The sequence below is a fragment of the Lipotes vexillifer genome, unplaced genomic scaffold (assembly GCF_000442215.2).
Source record: "Lipotes vexillifer unplaced genomic scaffold, Lipotes_vexillifer_v1.1 scaffold433, whole genome shotgun sequence".
In the NCBI taxonomy this organism is placed as follows: Eukaryota; Metazoa; Chordata; class Mammalia; order Artiodactyla; family Lipotidae; genus Lipotes; species Lipotes vexillifer.
In genome coordinates this window covers 907,801-927,521 of record NW_006774285.1, presented here as the reverse complement: position 1 = coordinate 927,521, position 19,721 = coordinate 907,801, and the positions used below count along the sequence as shown (strand labels likewise).

The 19,721-nt window shown below is 36.5% G+C and overlaps 1 protein-coding gene across 2 annotated transcripts in view; it reads left to right on the top strand.

Annotated features, from left to right (window-relative positions):
- The window catches only part of TRIM37 (tripartite motif containing 37), a 115,053-nt gene that overhangs the window by 5,603 nt on the left and 89,729 nt on the right, over positions 1-19,721 (top strand). For both annotated transcript variants that reach the window (XM_007449066.1, XM_007449067.1), the window contains 6 exons: positions 6,967-7,007; positions 8,586-8,702; positions 9,518-9,605; positions 10,633-10,755; positions 12,643-12,766; positions 13,709-13,776. In XM_007449066.1, coding sequence (XP_007449128.1) covers positions 6,967-7,007; positions 8,586-8,702; positions 9,518-9,605; positions 10,633-10,755; positions 12,643-12,766; positions 13,709-13,776 — 561 coding nt within the window. The remainder of the gene's footprint in view (positions 1-6,966; positions 7,008-8,585; positions 8,703-9,517; positions 9,606-10,632; positions 10,756-12,642; positions 12,767-13,708; positions 13,777-19,721) is intronic.

Below are 19,721 nucleotides of genomic sequence, written 5' to 3'. Positions count from 1 at the left end.
GGGAAAGAAAGCCCCAGGCAGAGAAATCAGAAGGGGAAAACGCCGTGAGAAAGAAATATGTTTAGTGTGTTGAGAAATACCAAAGAAGCAGTGTGGTTAGAGCAAAGTGGACAGAGGGAGAGAGGGAAAGGAAATGAGTTTGAAGATGTAGCTAGAGGCCTTGGTAAAGACCTTGGGTTTTATTTTAAGTGTGCTGCTAGCCATTGAAAGCTTTTGAGTGATTTGAAGTAATTAATGTTTTGAAAGCTATCACTCTGGCTACTGTGTGGAAAGTGGACTGTAGGCAGATGGGGAGAGAGTGAAGAGAGCAGTTAGGGTGTGCTTTATTAGTGAAAGATGAATGGTAGTTTAGACCAGAATGGTAACAGTGAAGGTGGTGAAAAATAGGGCAATTCTGGGTATGTTTTGAAGGTAGAATCAATGGATTTTCATACAGATGGGATGTGAGGAAAGTTTTTTACAGCATTTGGGTGAATTAATGGTTTCCCATTCTGAAATAGAAAAAACTGAGGGAAGAACAGATTTGGGTAGGTTATAGATGTAAAAGTGGTTTTTTTTTTTACTTTTAAATTACATTTTACTTAGTAACTACAGAAAACCATTGTTTTTGCTAGTGAGAGCAATATGATTTTTTATTATTAATTAATTTATTATTGGCTGCGTTGGGTCTTCGTTGCTGCACGTGGGCTTTCTTTAGTTGTGGTGATTGGGGGCTACTCTGTTGCGGCATGCTGGCTTCTCATTGCGGTGACTTCTCTTGTTGCGGAGCACGGGCTCTAGGCACGAGGGCTTCAGTAGTGCCTTGCGGGCTCAGTAGTTGTGGCACATGGGTTTAGTTGCTCCGCAGCATGTTGGATCTTCCTGGATCAGGGCTCAAACCCATGTCCCCTGCATTGGCAGGCTGATTCTTAACCACTGCGCCACCAGGGAAGCCCGTGGTATGATTAAATATAGTTCTTCCTTTAAAAAAAAAAGAAACAAAAAACCAATTTGTGACTCTGTGATACTCCAGTTCAAAATTTTGGACTAGTTCACTTTATTACAATATTTGTAATTTTTAAAATCTTAAAAAAATTTAGATATAATTCACATAACAAAATTCACCCTTTTAATGTATAAAGTTTTTTTTGTTTTAACATGTAAAGTTTGAGATGTGTATTATACATCTAATTGGAGAGGGTGACAGTTGGAAATATGAACCTGGATTTGAGGAAGGGGAATGAACTTGGATTTGAGGAAGGGGACGTTAAAGAGATGAATAATTAGCATATAGGTAGTATTTAAAGCCAGGGGACTAGATGAGACCACCAGATTACCTCCTGTGGAAAGAGATTTTTAGGTCTGAACTCTGGGTAGTGTTTAGAAGAGATTTTTAGGTCTGAACTCTGGGTCACTCAGTGTTTAGATGTTAGGAGAAGGATTCAGCAGGATAATAAGAAGGAGCCAGGAGTAGTGAGGCATCACAGAATTCAACTGAAAAACATGTTTCAAAAAGGAGTAGTTTAGGGCTTCCCTTGTGGCATAGTGGTTAAGAATCTGCCTGCCTATGCAGGGGACACGGGTTCAATCCCTGGCCCAGGAAGGTCCCACATGCCGTGGAGCAGCTAAGCCTATGTGCCACAACTACTGAGCCTGTGCTCTAGAACCTGCGAGCCACAACTACTGAGCCCGCATGCCACAACTACTGAAGCCCGCATGCCTAGAGTCCTCAACAAGAGAAGCCACTGTAATGAGTAGCTCGTGTACCACAACGAAGGGTAGCCCCCGCTAGCTGCAGCTAGAGAAAGCCCACACACAGCAACGAAGACCCAACACAGCCAAAAATAAATAAATAAATAAAATAAAAAACTAAAAAAAAGAAAGGGTAGTTTAGCTGTGTCATATGGTTCTAGCCTGGGAATTGACCATTGGATCTGATTTTTCTTTTTTTTTGGCTGCACTGCGCAGCACGTGGGATCTTAGTTCCCCGACCAGGAAGTGCAGTGTCTTAACTACTGTACCACCAGGGAAATCCCTTGGATTTGAGAATATGTAGGTTATTGGTGACCCCGATAAGTAGTTTCAGTGGAACAGTGGGGGCAAAAACTTGGATGTCAGAGAGTGGGAGGAGAATGAGACAGCAGGTATAAAAACTGTCACAGAGTCTTGTTGTAAAGGGGAGAAACAAGGTAATGGGTTGAAGGGGGATGTTGAGAGTCATCTTTTAGGAGAAGGTTTATATCTTCCTGGGACTGAACCAGTCGAGAATAATTGATGCTGGAGAGAGGAGGGGTAATTACAGGAGCAAAGTCCTTGAGATGCTGAGCACTCCACACAACCATATTGTAATATTGTTTATTTGAATGCTTTCCCTTCTCTTCCATCTCATCTCTGTTCATTTGTCCACAGAAATTGAACTATCTTTGGCAGTCCACATACTTGTGTCATTTTAACAAACTAAGGCCCAGACGCATGAATAGACTTGTCCAAAGTCACAAAGTCTGTCTGTTGGTGACAGACCAAGACTAAACTTATCCCCAGGCCAGCACTCTGCCCATGACTCCCTGATGCCTCCACAGGCATACCCAAAAGCAGGAACATTGGCTGTGTTTTCAGGCCAGGTCTTCATTTATCTAGCTATACTCAGCTGATTTTCTCTCAATACCTGTTCCTGTTTTGTATTTTTTCCCGTTATTTTGCCACATCTTTCTCATCCAGTTTTTTCTTACCCCCTCTTGATTTTTAACATTGGTAGCAATTTGCCAATAATTATTGACTTTGTTCTTAATTTTTCAGCCTTTTAAAGTTAGGTATATTTGACATACAATAAACTGCACATATTTAAAGTACACAGTTTGATAAGTTTTGACAAATGTATACACTTGAAAAACTATCCCTACAGTCAAGATAATGAACATATCTCTAATCCCCAGAAGTTTCTTTGTGCCTCTTGGTAGTCCCTGTCTCCTCTTGTCTTGTTCTCAAGCAACCAGTGATCTGCTTTCTATCACTATAGATAAGTTTGCATTTTCTAGAAGTTTATACAAATGGAATCTTACAGTATGTACTCTTAAGGGTCTGGCTTTTTTCACTCAGCAAAATTATTTTGAGATTCATCTGTTGTTGTATCAATAGTATTCCTTTTTAAAATGGTACAGATGAACCGGTTTGCAGGGCAGAAATAGAGACAGACGTAGAGAACAAATGTATGGACGCCATGGGGGGAAAGTGGCAGGGGGAGGTGGTGGTGGTGATGAGATAAATTGGGAGATTGGGATTGACATACATATACCAATATGTATAAAATAGATAACTAATAAGAACCTGCTATATAAAAAAATAAATTAAAAAAATAGTATTTCTTTTTATTGCTGCATAGTAGCATTCCGTTGTATGCATATGCCGTAATTTGTTTATCCATTCACCTGCTGGTGGACATACAGGTTGCTTCTAGTTTTGGGCATTTACAAAGAAAACTGCTATGAATGTTTGTATACAAGTCTTTCAGTGGACTTAAGCTTTCATTTCTCTTGGGTAAGTAGGAGTGGAATGGCTATATCACATCGTAGGTGTATGTTTAACTGCTTAACAAATTGTCAAACTGTTTTCTAAAATAATTGTATCATTTTACATTCTCAACAGTAGTGTATGAGAGTTCCCATTCTTCCATGTAAATGCCAACACTTGGTATTGGTATGTTCAGTCTTGAATTTTAGCCATTCTCATAGGTATGTAGTAGTACATACTTCCCCCTTAAGATCAGGAAAAAGACAAGGATGTGTACTTTTATTACTTTGGTCCATTACCCTCCCCCAACCCCTGGTAACCACTGTTCCTTATTTATGAATTTGACTACCTCGTATAAATGGAATCATAGAATATTTGTCCCTTTCTTTTATTTCTGGGCTCTCTATTCTATTTCATTGTCCTTATGCCAGTACCAAACTGTTTTAATTTACTGTAGCTTCGTAGTAAACTTTGAAATCAGGAAATACGAGTCCTCTAACTTTGTGACAAGTTTCTAGTCTTTCACCATTGAGTATGATGTTTGCTGTGGGTTTTTTATGTATGGACTTTTATCAAGTTGAGGAAGTTCCCTTCTTTTCCTGTTTCTTGAGTGTTTTTTTGTTTGTTTCCTTTTGTTTTCTTGCGGTACTCGGGCCTCTCACTGTTGTGGCCTCTCCCGTTGCGGAGCACAGGCTCCGGACGCGCAGGCTCAGCGGCCATGGCTCACGGGCCCAGCCACTTCGCGGCATGTGGGATCTTCCCGGACCAGGGCACGAACCCGTGTCCCCTGCATCGTCAGGCGGACGCTTAACCACTGCGCCACCAGGGAAGCCCTCTTGACTGGTTTTTTTTTTTTTTTTTTTTTTTTTTTTGCGGTACGCGGGCCTCTCACTGTTGTGGCCTCTCCTGTTGCGGAGCACAGGCTCTGGAAGGATATTAGATTTTGTCAGATGCCTTTTCTGTATCCATTGAGATGATCATGTGGGTTTTTCCTTCATTTTCTTAATGTGATTGATGTATTATATTGAATGATTTTTGTAGGTTGAACTATCCTTGTATCCCAGGAATAAATCCCACTTGGTCAAGGTGTATACTCTTTTTGAATTTGGTTTGCTAGGTTTTTGTTGAGGATTTCCCTTAAACAGCTTTGCAGAGTAGGAATGCTGATTCTCTTGTTGCATATGAGGAAACTTGAGATCAGTCACATGTCTGGTGTCGCATAGTAAGTGCCAGAGCTAGGAATAAGACACAGGTTTGAATAATGTCTCAAGCTTGTGATTCTTCCATTTAATGAAGGAGAGAAATTAATTCTTGTTTTTTAAAATTTATTTATTTAATTTATTTATTTTTGGCTGTGTTGGGTCTTCTTTGCTGCGTGCGGGGTTTCTCTAGTTGCAGTGAGCGGGGGCTACTCTTTGTTGCTGTGTGTGGGCTTCTCACTGCAGTGGCTTCTCTTGTTGAGCACGGGCTCTAGGTGCACGGGCTTCAGTAGTTGTGGCTTGCGGGCTCTAGAGCGCAGGCTCAGTAGTTGTGGCGCATGGGCTTAGTTGCCCTGCGGCATGTGGGATCTTCCCAGACCAGGGCTAGAACCTGTGTCCCCTTCACTGGCAGGTGGATTCTTAACCACCGTGCCACCGGGGAAGCCCGAGAAATTAATTCTTAAATTGAATGTGAGGGAATTGCTACAAAGTTGTTTCTTTAATATTATTTGAGTACTAATATTGTATCACTGGTTCTTACCTTTGGTTTTGGTTTGGTAGAAACATTGTTTTTCCTCAAAGTATTAAAATTGCCATATTTGTTTTGTGATTAAATTAGATTATAGAATACAAGGTAAAAATGCCACAAATAATAAGAGAAGGGAAAGATCACTAGCCTGGGATAGGCAGGAAAGTATTATGGACATAATCAGTGGACATTCCCATGGGACAGCACGTGGATAGAGGGACAGTATAAGCAAATACACAAATAGGATGCCAAGAGTGGTATATATTATAGCAATAAGCCTGTTTTGACTGGAAGGGAGGGGCATAATAAAAAATATAGACTGGGTCATTCCTTACCATGGTCCCAACCTTTATAGAGCTTTTACTTTAGTAGGGCAGGGGAGACAAACAAGTCAGTATACCAAGTGTTATAGGTACAATGAAAGGGGAAGTACAGGTTACTGTGGTAAAGCATGACAGTGGTATTTAAATAGTCTATAGACAGTCAGGGAGTTTTCTGGAGGAAGTGACATATAATCTGAAATCTAAAGGATGAGCCGGAATAATCTAAAGAGAGGTGTTGAATATCCTGGGCAGAGAGGGGAAACATATTTAAAGACTTAATCTTGCTGGATCCCCTAGGGTGAGGTAGAAGATGAGGCTAGAGAGGTGTGGGCTGAGACCAGTTCTGGAGGAGTGCTATGACTTTAGCAGAACATTATTTGAGGGAAAGAAACCTGACCTAAATCTTGCTTTGCTCAGGGACCAAAGAAATGATGTTGAAGGTTGTTAATGGAATCCTTTTCCATCTATTTTTTTTTCTTACAGCTTTATTTTCTGTGCTATGAAGTACACTTCCCCCTATTTAATCTTCTGTTGTTCTTTAAGGATTCCTTGGGAATTTTATTTCTGAGTTAATTATTTGACTTTAGGTAAAAGCTTAGGTTCTTTCATAGAAATAGGAAGGGATAAACAGAAATAACAGATATTGAGAGTACATAGCTATTGGATTATATATTTATTTACCTCAAAACCTGTTTACCAGACAATTAAAACAAAATATTTAACCATGGAGCTATTGTTTTTGGAAAGGTATTAGCATCTCCTTTGTATATGGTGTAAAACTGCTCCCTATCCAATAATAACTAAAATGGTTAAATTAATAGAATTTAAGGTTTAGTAGAGATATTATTCTCTTGTAAAACTTTTTATAATTACGAGGAAACCAGGTTATGTAGATGTTTAAATGACTGAACTGTAGAACTCTTTTAAGACAAAGTTTTGCTGTATTGCTTATTTATGTTTTTCTGTCTAATTTATATAGCCATAATGTATATACCTTACAATTAGATTGCTTTTCAAAAAGGAATTTAGTAGTACCTTAAAATTCCTCAGAGATTTTATGGTGATGGGTTAGTTAGAAGTAAATCATCATAGTGGCTTATTTTGGGGGGTGGGGGTGGTAGTAACAATATCATTATTATTTTTGTGAAGATTATTCACACCTTCCCTGTGAGATCCAGAGTCCTAGGATCACTTTCTTACCTCTGAGAGAATAGCTTCTTAGTAATTATTTTGGAATGAGTCCTGTGCCTTTGAAAATTTATTCCTGTCACGATGATAATGAGACAGATTGCCTGCTGTTCTATAAGTATGTCTATAATTAATGCAGGCACTAGAGAGTTAAACTCATTAAATTTGGTATGTAAGATTTCAGTATGTACAAATTAATGGTGTTATCTGCAATCAAAATCTAATTTTTTTGCCTCCTTAGCGCTGGCTGACAGAGCAGAGAGCTCAATGTCCTCATTGCCGGTAAGTGTTTTACTATGATTATTTGTGAATTTGGAAAGTAGTAAGGTGATGGGGTCAGCGTGTGTCCTAATACTCATAACATTCTTTCTGCAACCTGCCACATTTCTACTCCTTGCAAATACAGTTGAAAAGAAAATAAGCAATCTATCTCGGTAAAGAAATGCAGACTAATTTACCTGACTTCGAATTATGTAGAATACATTACATTGTTTATTTTCTTTTGGAAAATCATTGTGTAACTTCTTAACTTACCTTTTATAACTAAAAAAAAAAGTAAAGTTTCTGTTAAAAAAAAATCCAGATAGTAATAAAAAGGCTGCTGATTCTGGTACCCGACTTGATTTTTTCATGATTTAACTTTCAGAAGAAATTGTTAGTGTTAGGTTTGGGTACCTGTTCTTCTAGACATTTTTCTATATATGTACTGATGTATACATATAAATGTTTTCTTAAAAAGCACAAATGATATAATATTATTTTGCTTTGCTTTTTTTTCCATGTAAAATATGGTGATGCCTTTATTGATCATATGTACATATATGTCATTTAAAATCCGTGTTTGAATAATACTCCACTGTAAGATTATACATTGATTTTTTTTTTTTTATGCTTATATTGAGAGACATATAGGTTGTTTCCATTTTCGGTTATTTCAAATGATGCCAGATTGCATTGAAGGGAAAGGTTTTTTACCATTTTATGTTCCTAATAATAGATATTGAAAATACTTCTTCCTCACATTCTTGCCAACACTGGGTATTACCAGTCATTTTATTTTTTGGTCATTCTGCTAAGTGAAAAATGGTATCTTGTTTTTAATCTGCTTTTTAAAAAAATGATTGAAACTGAGCATCTATTAAAACATTTTTAGCCATTTATAATTTCTTTTTTCCTTCAGCTACTTCATATCTTTTGCCCATTTTTCTTCATGTACTGTTCACTTTTTTCATGCTAATTTTTAAGAAGATCAGCAGTATCGAATAGAACTTTCTGTATGATGGAAATGTTCTATAGCCTTTCTGTCAACTGTGGCAGTAGAGCACTTGAAGTAAGCCTAGTGTAACTGTAAAGAAATTTTCTTTTTTTTTAAACTAGTTTGAATTTTTAATTTAAATAGTCACATATGAGTAGTGGCTGTCATTTTGGAGAGTATAGCTTTAGACTAAGGAATTAAGAATTCAGTCCGTAATCTGAATTGCTAATTTTTTTATTCAGTTTTTTTTTGTAAATGATACATTATTGTAAAAATAAGTTACAAACCATACTTTTCATTGTGTCTTTGTTACTATTTTGATAGTAATATGGTATGAATATGATTGTGAGCCCTATTTTGAGGAGTGTTTATTTTTTCTTGATTTATAATTTCCTTTTCTTTCCCAGTTTTGTTGAGGTATAATTGACAAAATTGTAAGGTATTTAAAGTATAAAATGTGATCATTTGATACGCATATACGTTGTGAAAGGATTCCCCCCATTGAGTTAACACATTGTCACCTCAGTATTTACCTTTGAAATGTGTTTTAGAAAATGATCTCAAATTCCTGACTGAGCGTACATGTATGTATATTTTCTCTCCAGTGCTCCACTCCAGCTACGAGAACTAGTCAACTGTCGTTGGGCAGAAGAAGTAACACAGCAGCTTGATACTCTTCAACTCTGCAGTCTCACCAAACATGAAGAAAATGAAAAGGACAAGTATGTCCTTAGTTTCTTTGTTCAAGCGTTTCATAGATTGTGCCACATAGTATTTTAATGACATTATTGAAAGTTTAAGCTTCGTAGGTGAACACTAAGACAGTTTTCTTCTGGCATGGTGTGGGTGTCTCTATTTGGAAAGACCCTTCTAACTCTGACTTCTTTTATTAAAGCCTCTCATAAAGGATTAGAACTGCCACAATTTGCTAATTACTAACTCCCAATACAGTTACATTAGGGCTTCAGTGTAGGAATTTGGGGGCACACAATTCAATTAATAACCATGTCCAACTTTATTCTTTTGCTTGGGGTTATTCAGTTTAAGGGAAAACTTTCTTAAATTGAATTGTTCATTTCTAATGAGGATCTGGTATTGTGCAGTTAATCACCTGTCTTGGTTATTGTTGACTTTGGTCACATGTAGAAAAAGTGTGCATGCATACATGCTCATGTAGGCATGGACACATAATCTGATTTGTCCAAAATGTAGTAATAGGGTAGAATTTATTGTCTATACAGTTTCTCAGAAATGATGTTATCTTTGTACTTTAAATAGAAACTAGTCTGCATTTTTCATGTAATTTTAAAGTCCTTATAGATGGATGAAAACAATACTTAAAAAAAATTGTCTCTACATGTAATTGTTCAGCTTAATTCACAAAAGCCATAGAGTACATTTTATATTTCCTGAGATATAGTCATTTAAAATTGACGGACCTGTTTGCCCAAACTTAGGAATTTGTTGCAGTAACTATGTTCCAGTTTTTAAATTTATTTAATTTATTATAACTGTACTTTTTTTTCATAATGTATAGATGTGAAAATCACCATGAAAAACTTAGCGTATTTTGCTGGACTTGTAAGAAGTGTATCTGCCATCAGTGTGCACTTTGGGGAGGAATGGTAAGCGGAACAAATTCAGCATATTATTTTTAATTATAGAGTGTAGAAAGCACTGAAATATTTGTTTGATTTAGATAGAGAGTAATATCATTTTACTCTGTTTATAGAATGAAAATTAAATGTATCTGCTTTATAGCGGAAGGTATTGTACCTTCTCTTATTCCAGAGAAACTTCTTTTGTTGGAGAGTTTGATGTATGATGTGCAACCCTTATATAAATATTTTATTTTAATTGAAAACCTATAAAATGTCTACTCATATCAGTTGATCTGATATCCTGGCTGTGATTTCCAATTTTAGTTTCTTTAAAATGGAACAAAAACTTTATAGACATTTGTGAAACAATATGAATGCAGACATCTAGTTCTTATGATTTTTTTTTTAATCTTTCTTCCTCAAGTACCTTTCTAATTTATTCATTTGTGCTAGAGACTAGGGGTTCAGAGATGAACACAGCAGATATCAAACAACTAGTTCTGTACTTAATTACTCTTGTGATAAATATTAGGAATAGGTATACAGTGCTGATGAGAGTGAATAACCATGGGACCTGACCCTGAGTTAAGCTCCAAAGGATTGAGCAAGAGTTAAGTGGGTGGAGAATTTGGACAGGTTGGATGAAAGAGAATTATTTTTGAATAAGATGTTTCTTTTGCAATGGGCTGTGGGAAGAGGTTTGAGGTCATGGAAGAAGGCTAGTACTGACCAAAAGAAGAATGACAAATAAGGTTGTGTCAGGTGGTTTGGGCCATTGTTAAGAATTTTCCTTCTTTCTAATGAGTGAAAACTTCTAGATAAGTAAATATTTTGCTAAAGTCCATTATCTAAAATCTTGAAGGATTTCCTATATGGGCCAAGCGATTTTAAGCAAACTCTGGCCTGTTTTAACAAAGTGAAGGCAGCCAAAAGATAAAATTCATTTGAAATTATTTACCAGGTTATTAGTATCCATAGAGTGTTAAGGAAGGAATGTAAATGCAGATGAGATATATGAAAATGTTCAAAAACTACTCATTACTTTAAATAGCATGGTGGACATACCTTTAAACCTTTGGCGGAAATTTATGAGCAGCATGTTACTAAAGTGAATGAAGAGGTAGCCAAACTTCGTCGGCGTCTCATGGAACTGATCAGCTTAGTTCAAGAAGTGGTAAGACTACTACTGAAAGATCATTATACCTTTTATAGTCTATAATATATATTTTTTGTAATATAAATCAATCAGATGTTGAACTCAAGATTTGAAATTTTGATAAGATATATTTATAGTTCTCACCAACTTCAAACTAGCTGAGGAATTTACATCCAAACCCCTTGCCTGTTCTGAAGTTGGAGCCAGAGAATTGCCTCCTCTTATGCAGAAATAGCGAATCAGTGAATGAGTTAAATAAGCCTGTTTGTTACATAGTCAGTAATTGACTCCTAAACAGAATCAGTATTGACTTTTACAGTCATTAAGTCATTCATTCTTTGGGAGAGTTTCTGCTACCAGGGAATGAACTATTTCTGATGTTCTGAATTAAAACTGAAGAATTCAAAGAGTAATATTTAACAGTACTCTTTAGATACTGTATGGGTCAAAGAGCTCTGGTGAGCTATTTACCATTTGTAATATTATTTCTATGGGAAAATGTAATAAGCATCAAACATTTAAGTACTAAATATACTTTTGGAATATATTTTGTTTAAAATTACCAGAATGACAGTTATTCCTGAGGTTTGCAGACCATTCCTAACCAAGATGTTGTCTTTATTTTACTCGTGTAGGAATCAAGATCGAGATCATCATTTATAACATTCCTTATACAGAAAATAATGTTTTTGAGTTACATGTATGCTACACAAAGTCATTTTGGAATATAAACAAGTTGGATGGCTTCTATTTGGCCTTCATTTAGTTACCTTTTTTTCTATTACTTTCTCTTGACAGCATTTTAATTTGGGCATTAGGGAGGTTATTCTAGTTTGAGATTTTCACTGCTTGTGCTTATAATAATAGTAAGTATAGGAAAGATTGCTTTTTTGTTTTTTAAAATATATTTATTTATTTAATTGCACTGGGTCTTAGTTGCGGCAGGTGGGCTCCTTAGTTGTGGCATGCGAACTCTTAGTTGTGGCATGATGTGGGATCTCGCTCCCTGACCGGGGACCGAACCCGGGCCCCCTGCTTTGGGAGCACGGAGTCTCAACTACTGCGCCACCAGGGAAGTCCTGGAAAGATTGCTTTTTATTTTTGGTAGTATGCTATTAAAAAAACTATGTACTCTGCAGTCTTTAAAAACGCTATTTTTTTCTTTCTTTGTTTTGTTCTGAAAAAAATTTAAAACTTTGTAAATTGGAGTGGATGTGGTTTTTCAAATTTTTCATTTGTTTTAGAGTTTTGTGTGATGTGAACTGGCTTTAGTATAATTTTTTGGTTTTGAACAGTGATTTCCTATATGATTGGGGCTTTGAGTATGTGTTTTGTATGTGTTACCCAAAGCAGTTTTTTTTGTAATTACATATCTTTCTGTTTAACTGTTAAAATATTGTGTACTTTATTATGCTTTAATTGTTTAAGAATTTTTTTCTGAGTTTCAGGAATTCATCTGACTTTAAGAATAATTGCAGTGATTGCATTAATGTCTATTTACTTCTATTTAAAAAATTCTTCAATTAAAATTTTTTTATAAATTTATTTATTTATTTTTGGCTGCGTTGGGTCTTTGTTGCTGTGCACAGGCCGTCTCGAGTTGTGGCGAGCGGCTGCTCTTCATTGCGGTGTGCGGGCTTTGCATTGCAGTGGCTTCTCTTGTTGTGGAGCACGGGCTCTAGGTGCGCAGGCTTCACTAGTTGTGGCACAAAGGCTCAGTAGTTGTGGCTCGCGGGCTCTAGAGCACAGGCTCAGTAGTTGTGGCGCACAGGCTTAGTTGCTCCGTGGCATGTGGGATCTTCCCGGACTAGGGATCAAACCCGTGTCCCCTGTATTGCCAGGTGGATTCATAATCACTGCGCCACCAGAGGAGTCCTAAAATTTTTTTACCTGTTTATCTTCTAGGAAAGAAATGTCGAAGCTGTAAGAAATGCAAAAGATGAGCGTGTTCGAGAAATTAGAAATGCGGTGGAGATGATGATTGCACGGTTAGACACACAGCTGAAGAATAAGCTTATAACACTGATGGGTGAGTTTTTCTATGCTGCTTGTGTACATGGTGCTTTGAACCTCCTTGAGGTTCAGTGGTTGGTGAGTTATTATAGGCTAGGAAAAGACTGCTTTAAAAAATAGAAGTTCTACCTGTTAATTGTTCCTCTGTATCAATTAACATTACACCAAATTGATACAACTTCTGCTAACTTCATGGGATATGCTTCCAGCTCTTCAGACTTTGTGATTTACAAAGTAGGTGGTCTGATTTGGCAAGCATGCCTATCTTTTTTTTGTTTTGTTTTGTTTTTGTGTCATGTAAAGCAGTTTCTTTCTTCCTTCTCTATAATAATAATTTCTGTAACAATAATTCCTTTATCCTTCTGTGTTTCCAGCTTCTTTGAGACTGTTTTCCTCTCTGGACATCCTTTTTTACAGGTTCCTATTATGTTCAAAGTACATCTCTCTTGCTGACATTTAATATAAACAAATGGCCCAACATTCTTTTTTTACAGGTTCCTATTATGTTCAAAGCACATACCTCTTGCTGACATTTAATATAAACAAATGGCCCACTTACTACATTCTTCTTTTTAGGCCATATTTAAATTTGGGGGGAGGAATTATTTTAGAATAGTTGATAGATTAAAAATGTTAGTTTTCTATAGCTTTATATTCCTTTAGAAGAAGCAATAATGTTAATTTCATTACAAAGTATACTGTCACTGTATATTTCTTAGAAGTATTTAATAGACCTGCATTGTCCTTTGTCTGTAACTGTAGTTAGGGTTGGTTCTGAAATCCTCTTGTCAAAGCTACTATAATTAAAACTCTGGAAAAATTTTTTAGGGTAGCTGTAATGAAGAAGTTGTGCTTACTTGAGATTGATTCCTTGTTATTGAATATGTTCAATGAAATTTAATTTCATTCTTGAACCATAAGAAGCCTGAGTGTTGGTCTTCTCCTATTTTTTAAATAGGTCAGAAGACATCTCTGACACAAGAAACAGAACTGTTGGAATCCTTACTTCAGGAAGTAGAGCACCAGGTGATGAAATAGTAAATGAAATGAGATAAAGTCTTTATCCTTTTTCTGTTCATGTACTTTAAAAGTTTTTTTGTTTTTTGTTTTTTGACAGATTATGTAAGATCAAAAGATCTGGGGATCTGTGTGCTATACTAGGGATTTTTATGAAATAGGAATCAGCTGATTCAAGGTTTCTCCATCATGTATGGGAACTAGATAAAATAATACTAATTTTGTTTTTGAAAAAAACAGAATTATTTTTACTGGGAATAATAGCCAATAGGAATCTTTAAAAGATTAAAATCTTCTGACATTGTGACTTAAGTGGTGACTTCGAGATAGAATATTATTGTCAATTACTTACACATAATGATTCTTAGGGTAAAATTAGCATTTTTATTTATTAAGGAAATTTTTATTACATACCAAATAGATAGGCATTGCTTTAGGTGCTTTGGAACACAACAGTGGACACAATGGCAAAATAATCCTCAAAGAGTTTATAATTTAGATTCGGGGTAGGTGGGGATAAAGTACATAGTGAATGAATAAATAAAATGTATAGTGTCACATAAATATTTGATAATTTTATCTGTCTTGAATTTGGTTTTTGGAATTCTTGAATTCCTCTCTATGCCTGATACACAGCTGTCTCATGCAGTTGTTCTCTTAATTATCATCCTGGGGATCCCCTTCATTTCTTTCTTGGGATTCAACCCAAGAATCCTGATTCCTGATTTTCATGGCTTCCATGCTCTTGATTTACATGTTTGTTTTGGTATCACACTTCCTCTGTGGCTTTCATGAAAGGGTAATCAGAGTAAATTTTTCGAGACTGCATGTCTGAAAATATTTTTATTCAACCTTTACATTTGGTCGATAGTTTGGCTGGTAGAGTTCAGTACATAAGTATTTATATATTCTTGTTTTTCTCTTTTTTTTTGACCATGATGCATGGCTTGCAGGATCTCATTTCCCCAACCAGAGCCCTCGGTGGTGAAAGCTCGGAGTCCTAACCACTGGACTGCCAGGGAATTCCCCAGTATTCCCATTCTTAGTTGTGCATGTTGTTCTCCTAGTCCAGAGATTTTATTTTATCCCTTCCAGAGAATAAACTAGCAGCCTTCTGCTGGAGTGATAGGACAAATTTAAACCAGCTATAAGTGGAGTAGGGGTGGGATCTGGGGATCTGTGCACTTTTTTTTTTCTTTTAACAGCTTTATTGAAGGATAATTGACAAAAAATAAGCTGCATGTATTTAAAGTATAATTTGATAAGGTTTGACAAATGTATACACCTGTGAAACCATCACCATAGTCAGAGTAGTGACTTTTTTCCTCCAGAATTTTTTATGCCTCTTTATAAATTCTCCTTCTGCTTCTCCTAACACTTCCCTCTCCAGGCAACCCCCTATCTCCTTTCTGTCATTATAGATAATTTTGCCTTTTCTAGCATTTTATGTAATTGGAATCATACACATTATATACTTGTTTTATGTCTGACTTCCTTTACTTAGCAGAATTATTTTGCAGTTCATTCGTATATCAATAGTTGTTTCCTTTTTAATTGCTGAGTAATATTCCATTGTATGTATATACCACAATTTGTTTTTCCATTCAGCTGTTTATGGTCTTTTGGTTTGCTTTCTGGTTTGGGGTTTTACAAATAAAGTGGCAGTGAACATTCATTTACAAATCTATAGATGGACATATATTTCCTTTTCTCTTGGGTCCTCCTAACATAGAGTGGTAGATACATGATTAGGTTTTCAATAAATGCTGTCTGTTTTCCCAAAGAGATTGTACCATTTATATTTCCATCCGTAGTCTTTGAGAGTGCCAGTTCCTCCACATCCTTGCTAACATGATATAGTCAATCTTTATTTTAACTGTTCTCATAAGAGTGTAATAATATTTCATTATGGTTTTAATTTGCATTTGTCTTATACCTAATGATGCTAAGCATCCTTTCTTGAACTTATTTGCCATCCATATATCTTCTTTGTTGAGGTGTCTGTTCAGATCTTTTTCTTTGTTGTTGTTCAGATCTTTTGCTCATCATTTTATTGACTTGTTTGTTTTCTTACTGAGTTTTGAGAGTTCTTTATTAAAAAAACTGGATAGAAGTCCTTTATTAGATATGTACTTTGCAAAGATTTTCTTCAAGTCTATGGCTTGTCTTTTCATTCTCTTGAAAGTGTCCTTTAAAGGGAAGTTTTAAAATTTTGATGAAGTGTAGGTTATCAATTTGTCCTTTTGCTGTCATAGCTAAGAAATCTTTACCTAACCCAAGGTGACAAAGATTTTCTCCTGTGTTTTCTTCTAGAAGTTTTGTAGTGTTAGGTTTTATATTTAGGATATGATCCATTTTGATCCTTTTTTTAAAAAAATTTATTTATTTAGCTGCACCAGGTCTTAGTTGCGGTATTCAGGATGTTTTAGTTGTGGCATGAAGGATCTAGTTCCCTGACCAGGGATCAAACCCAGGCTCCCTGCATTGGGAGCGTGGAGTCTTAACCACTGGAATGCCGGGGAAGTCCCTGGTCCATATTTGTATGTGCGGTATGGATCCAAGGTAGTCTTTTTGTTTTTGCTTTTTATATATGGCTATCCAGTTTTCTCAGCACCATTTGTTGAAGACTAGCCTTTCTTCACTGAATTACCTTTGCATCTTTTTCAAAACTTAGTTCATATACACATTGTCTGTTGATTTATTTTATGTCACTACTGCACTGTTTTGATCATTGTTGCTTTATAATAAAAGGCAGTGTTAGCTCTCCAACTTTGCTCTTCCTTTTTTTTAGAGTTGTTTTTTGTTATTCCAGATCCTTTGCATCTTTATATGAACTTTAGAATCAGCTTATTAATTTCTGCCAAAAAAATTTTGGGGTTTTGATTAGAATTACATTGTGTCTGTAGATCAATTTAGGGAGATGTGACATTTTAGCAATACTGAGTCTTCATTTCATGGAGAAGACTTTATTTCAGCAGTGTTTTGTAGCTTTCAAGGTGCAAGTTTTCACATCTTTTGTCAGATTTATTCAGTACTTCACGATTTTTGATATTATGATAAAGGATTTTTAAAAAATTCCAATTTCTGACTTGTATCTATACAATTGATTTTTGTATATTGATCTCGTATCCTGCAATTTTGCTAAATTCATTTATTAGTTCTAGGGGCTATCTTGTAGGTTCATTGGATTGCCTGCAGCTAGTCATGTCATCTCTGAATAAAGACAGATTTCCTTCCTTCCTTCCTTCCTCCCTCCCTCCCTCCTTCCTTCCCTACCTCCCCCTTTCCCCACTTCCCCCCTTCTCCCTTCCTTTCTTGTCTTTCTGTGTTTCTATTTATTTATTTACCTGGCTGCCAGGTCTTAGTTGTGGCACATGGGATCTTCAGTTGCAGCATGTGAACTCTTAGTTGCGGCATGTGGGATTTAGTTCCCTGACCAGGGATTGAACCCGGGCCGCCTGCATTTGGAGCGTGGAGTCTTAGCCAGTGGACCACCATGGAAGTCCAAGGCAGATTTTTTTCTGATCTGGCTGCCTTTTATTTCTTGTTAGGTGTTACTGCCCAGAAATTCTTGTATAATGTTGATTTAAGTATGATGTTAGCTGTGGGTTTATTGTAGATGTCCTTCATCAGGTTTAGGAATTCATTTCTATTCCGTTTGATGGGAGTTTTCATTAGGATTGAATGTTGGATTTTGTCAAATTCTTTTTCTGCATGTATTGAGATGATCATATGGTTTTTCTTTTTAGTTCTTAAAATAGATGAACATTTAAGAAAAATATTAAACCAACTTTTATCCTGGGATAAAAACCCTAAGTTGATTGATGTATTGTCCTTTTAATATATTACTGGATTTGATTAAAATTTTGTTTAAGATTTTTGCACTTCTGTGCATGAGGGATATTAGACTGTAGTTTTCTTTTCTCAAAGAATTGTTGTCTGGCTTTGTTATCAGAGTAGTGCTGGCCTTAAAGAATGAGCTTTAAATTATGCCCTCTTCAGTGTTTTGGAAGAAGTTGTGTAGAACTGATAATGTTTCTTCCGTAGATGTTTGATAGAATACACCAGTGAAGCCATTTGGGCCTTGTTTTCTTTGTGGAAAGAAAGAAGGAAAACAAAAAGTTTTCAGTTTCTTTAATAGATACAGGGTAGTTCTTGGGACTTCCCTGTCAGTCCGGTGGTTAAGACTCTGTGCTTCCTCTGCAGAGGGCACAGGTTCATTCCCTGATCAGGGAACTGAGATCTTACATGCTGCGCAGTGCAACCAAAAAAAAAAAAAATTTAGATATAGGGCAGTTCATATTGCCTACTACTTCTTTTTTTTCATTCATTCATTCATTCATTTATTTTTGGCTGCATTGGGTCTTCGTTGCTGTGTGCAGGCTTTCTCTAGTTGTGGCGAGCGGGGGCTACTCTTTGTTGTGGTGTGAGGGCTTCCCATTGCGGTGGCTTCTCTTGTTGCGGAGCATGGGCTCTAGGCGCACGAGCTTCAGTAGTTGTGGCTCTCGGACTGTAGAGTCCAGGCTCAGTAGTCGCGGCACAGGAGCTTAGTTGCTCCGCGGCATGTGGGATCTTCCCGGACCAGGGCTCGAACCCGTGTCCCCTGCATTGGCAGGCAGATTCTTAACCACTGCACCACCAGGGAAGTCCCTGCTTACTTCTTCTTGAGTGAGCTTTGGTAGTTTGTGTCTTTCAAGTAATTATTCCATTTTATTTGAATTTGCTAAATTTATTGGCATAAAATTAATAATATTCCCTTATTATCCTTTTAACATTTGTAGAATGAAATGATGTCACTTCTCTCTTGACATTGGTAATTTGTATCTTCTATCTTTTTTCCCTGATCAGTCTGGCTAGAGGATATTGATTTTTGTTGATCTTCTCAACTAGGTTTTGGTTTTGTTTTTGTTTTTTTTCTGTTGTTTTTCTTTCTTTTTTATTGAGTTTTATTTTGATTTAACTATTTTCTTTCTTTTGCTTAGCTTGAGTTTCATTTGCTCTTTTGTTCCTAAAATCTTAGGGTGGAAGCTGGGGTTATCGATTTGAGACCTTTCTGTTGGAAATACATTCTTATATCCCCTGTGACTTCTTTGACTCAAGTAGTTTCCAAATATTTGGGGATTTTTCTGATAGTCTATAATGTCACGTCAAGTTGGTTGATGATGATGTTCAAGTCTACTATATCCTTGTGAATTTTCTGTCTCCTTGTTTTATCAATTATTGAGAGAGGGGTATTGAAATTTTCAGCAATAATTATGGATTTGTCTGTTTCTTGCAGTTCTTTTGGTTTTTGCTTCATATATTTTGGGTTTTGTTTGTTTGGTTTTTGTTTTTTAAAAAATATTTATTTATTTATTTGGTTGACCCAGGTCTTAGTTGTGGCACATGGGATCTTTTAGTTGCAGCATGTGGGGTCTAGTTCTCTGACCAGGTGTCAAATCCAGGCCCCCTGCTTTGGGAGTGTGGAGTCTTAACCACTGAACCACCAGGGAAGTCCCCAGTTTTATAAATTTTGAAGCCATACTAGTAGGGGCATAAACATCTAGGACTGTTATATTCTCTTTTTTTTTTTAACTTTCTTTTTTAAAATTTATTTATTTTACTTTTTATTTTTGGCTGCATTGGATCGTTGCGCGTGGGCTTTCTCTTCTTGTGGCGAGTGGGGGCTACTCTTTGTTGCGGTGGGCGTGCTTCTCATTGCGTTGGCTTCTCTTGTTGTGGAGCATGGGCTCTAGGCATGCGGGCTTCAGTAATTGTGGCATGAGGGTTCAGTAGTTGTGGCACACGGGGTTAGTTGCTCCACAGTATGTAGGATCTTCCCTAACCAGGGCTGAAACCCGTGTCCCCTGCATTGGCAAGCGGATTCTTCTTTTTTTTTTTTTTCTTCGGTACACGGGCCTCCCACTGTTGTGGCCTCTCCTGTTACGGAGCATAGGATCCGGACGCGCAGGCTC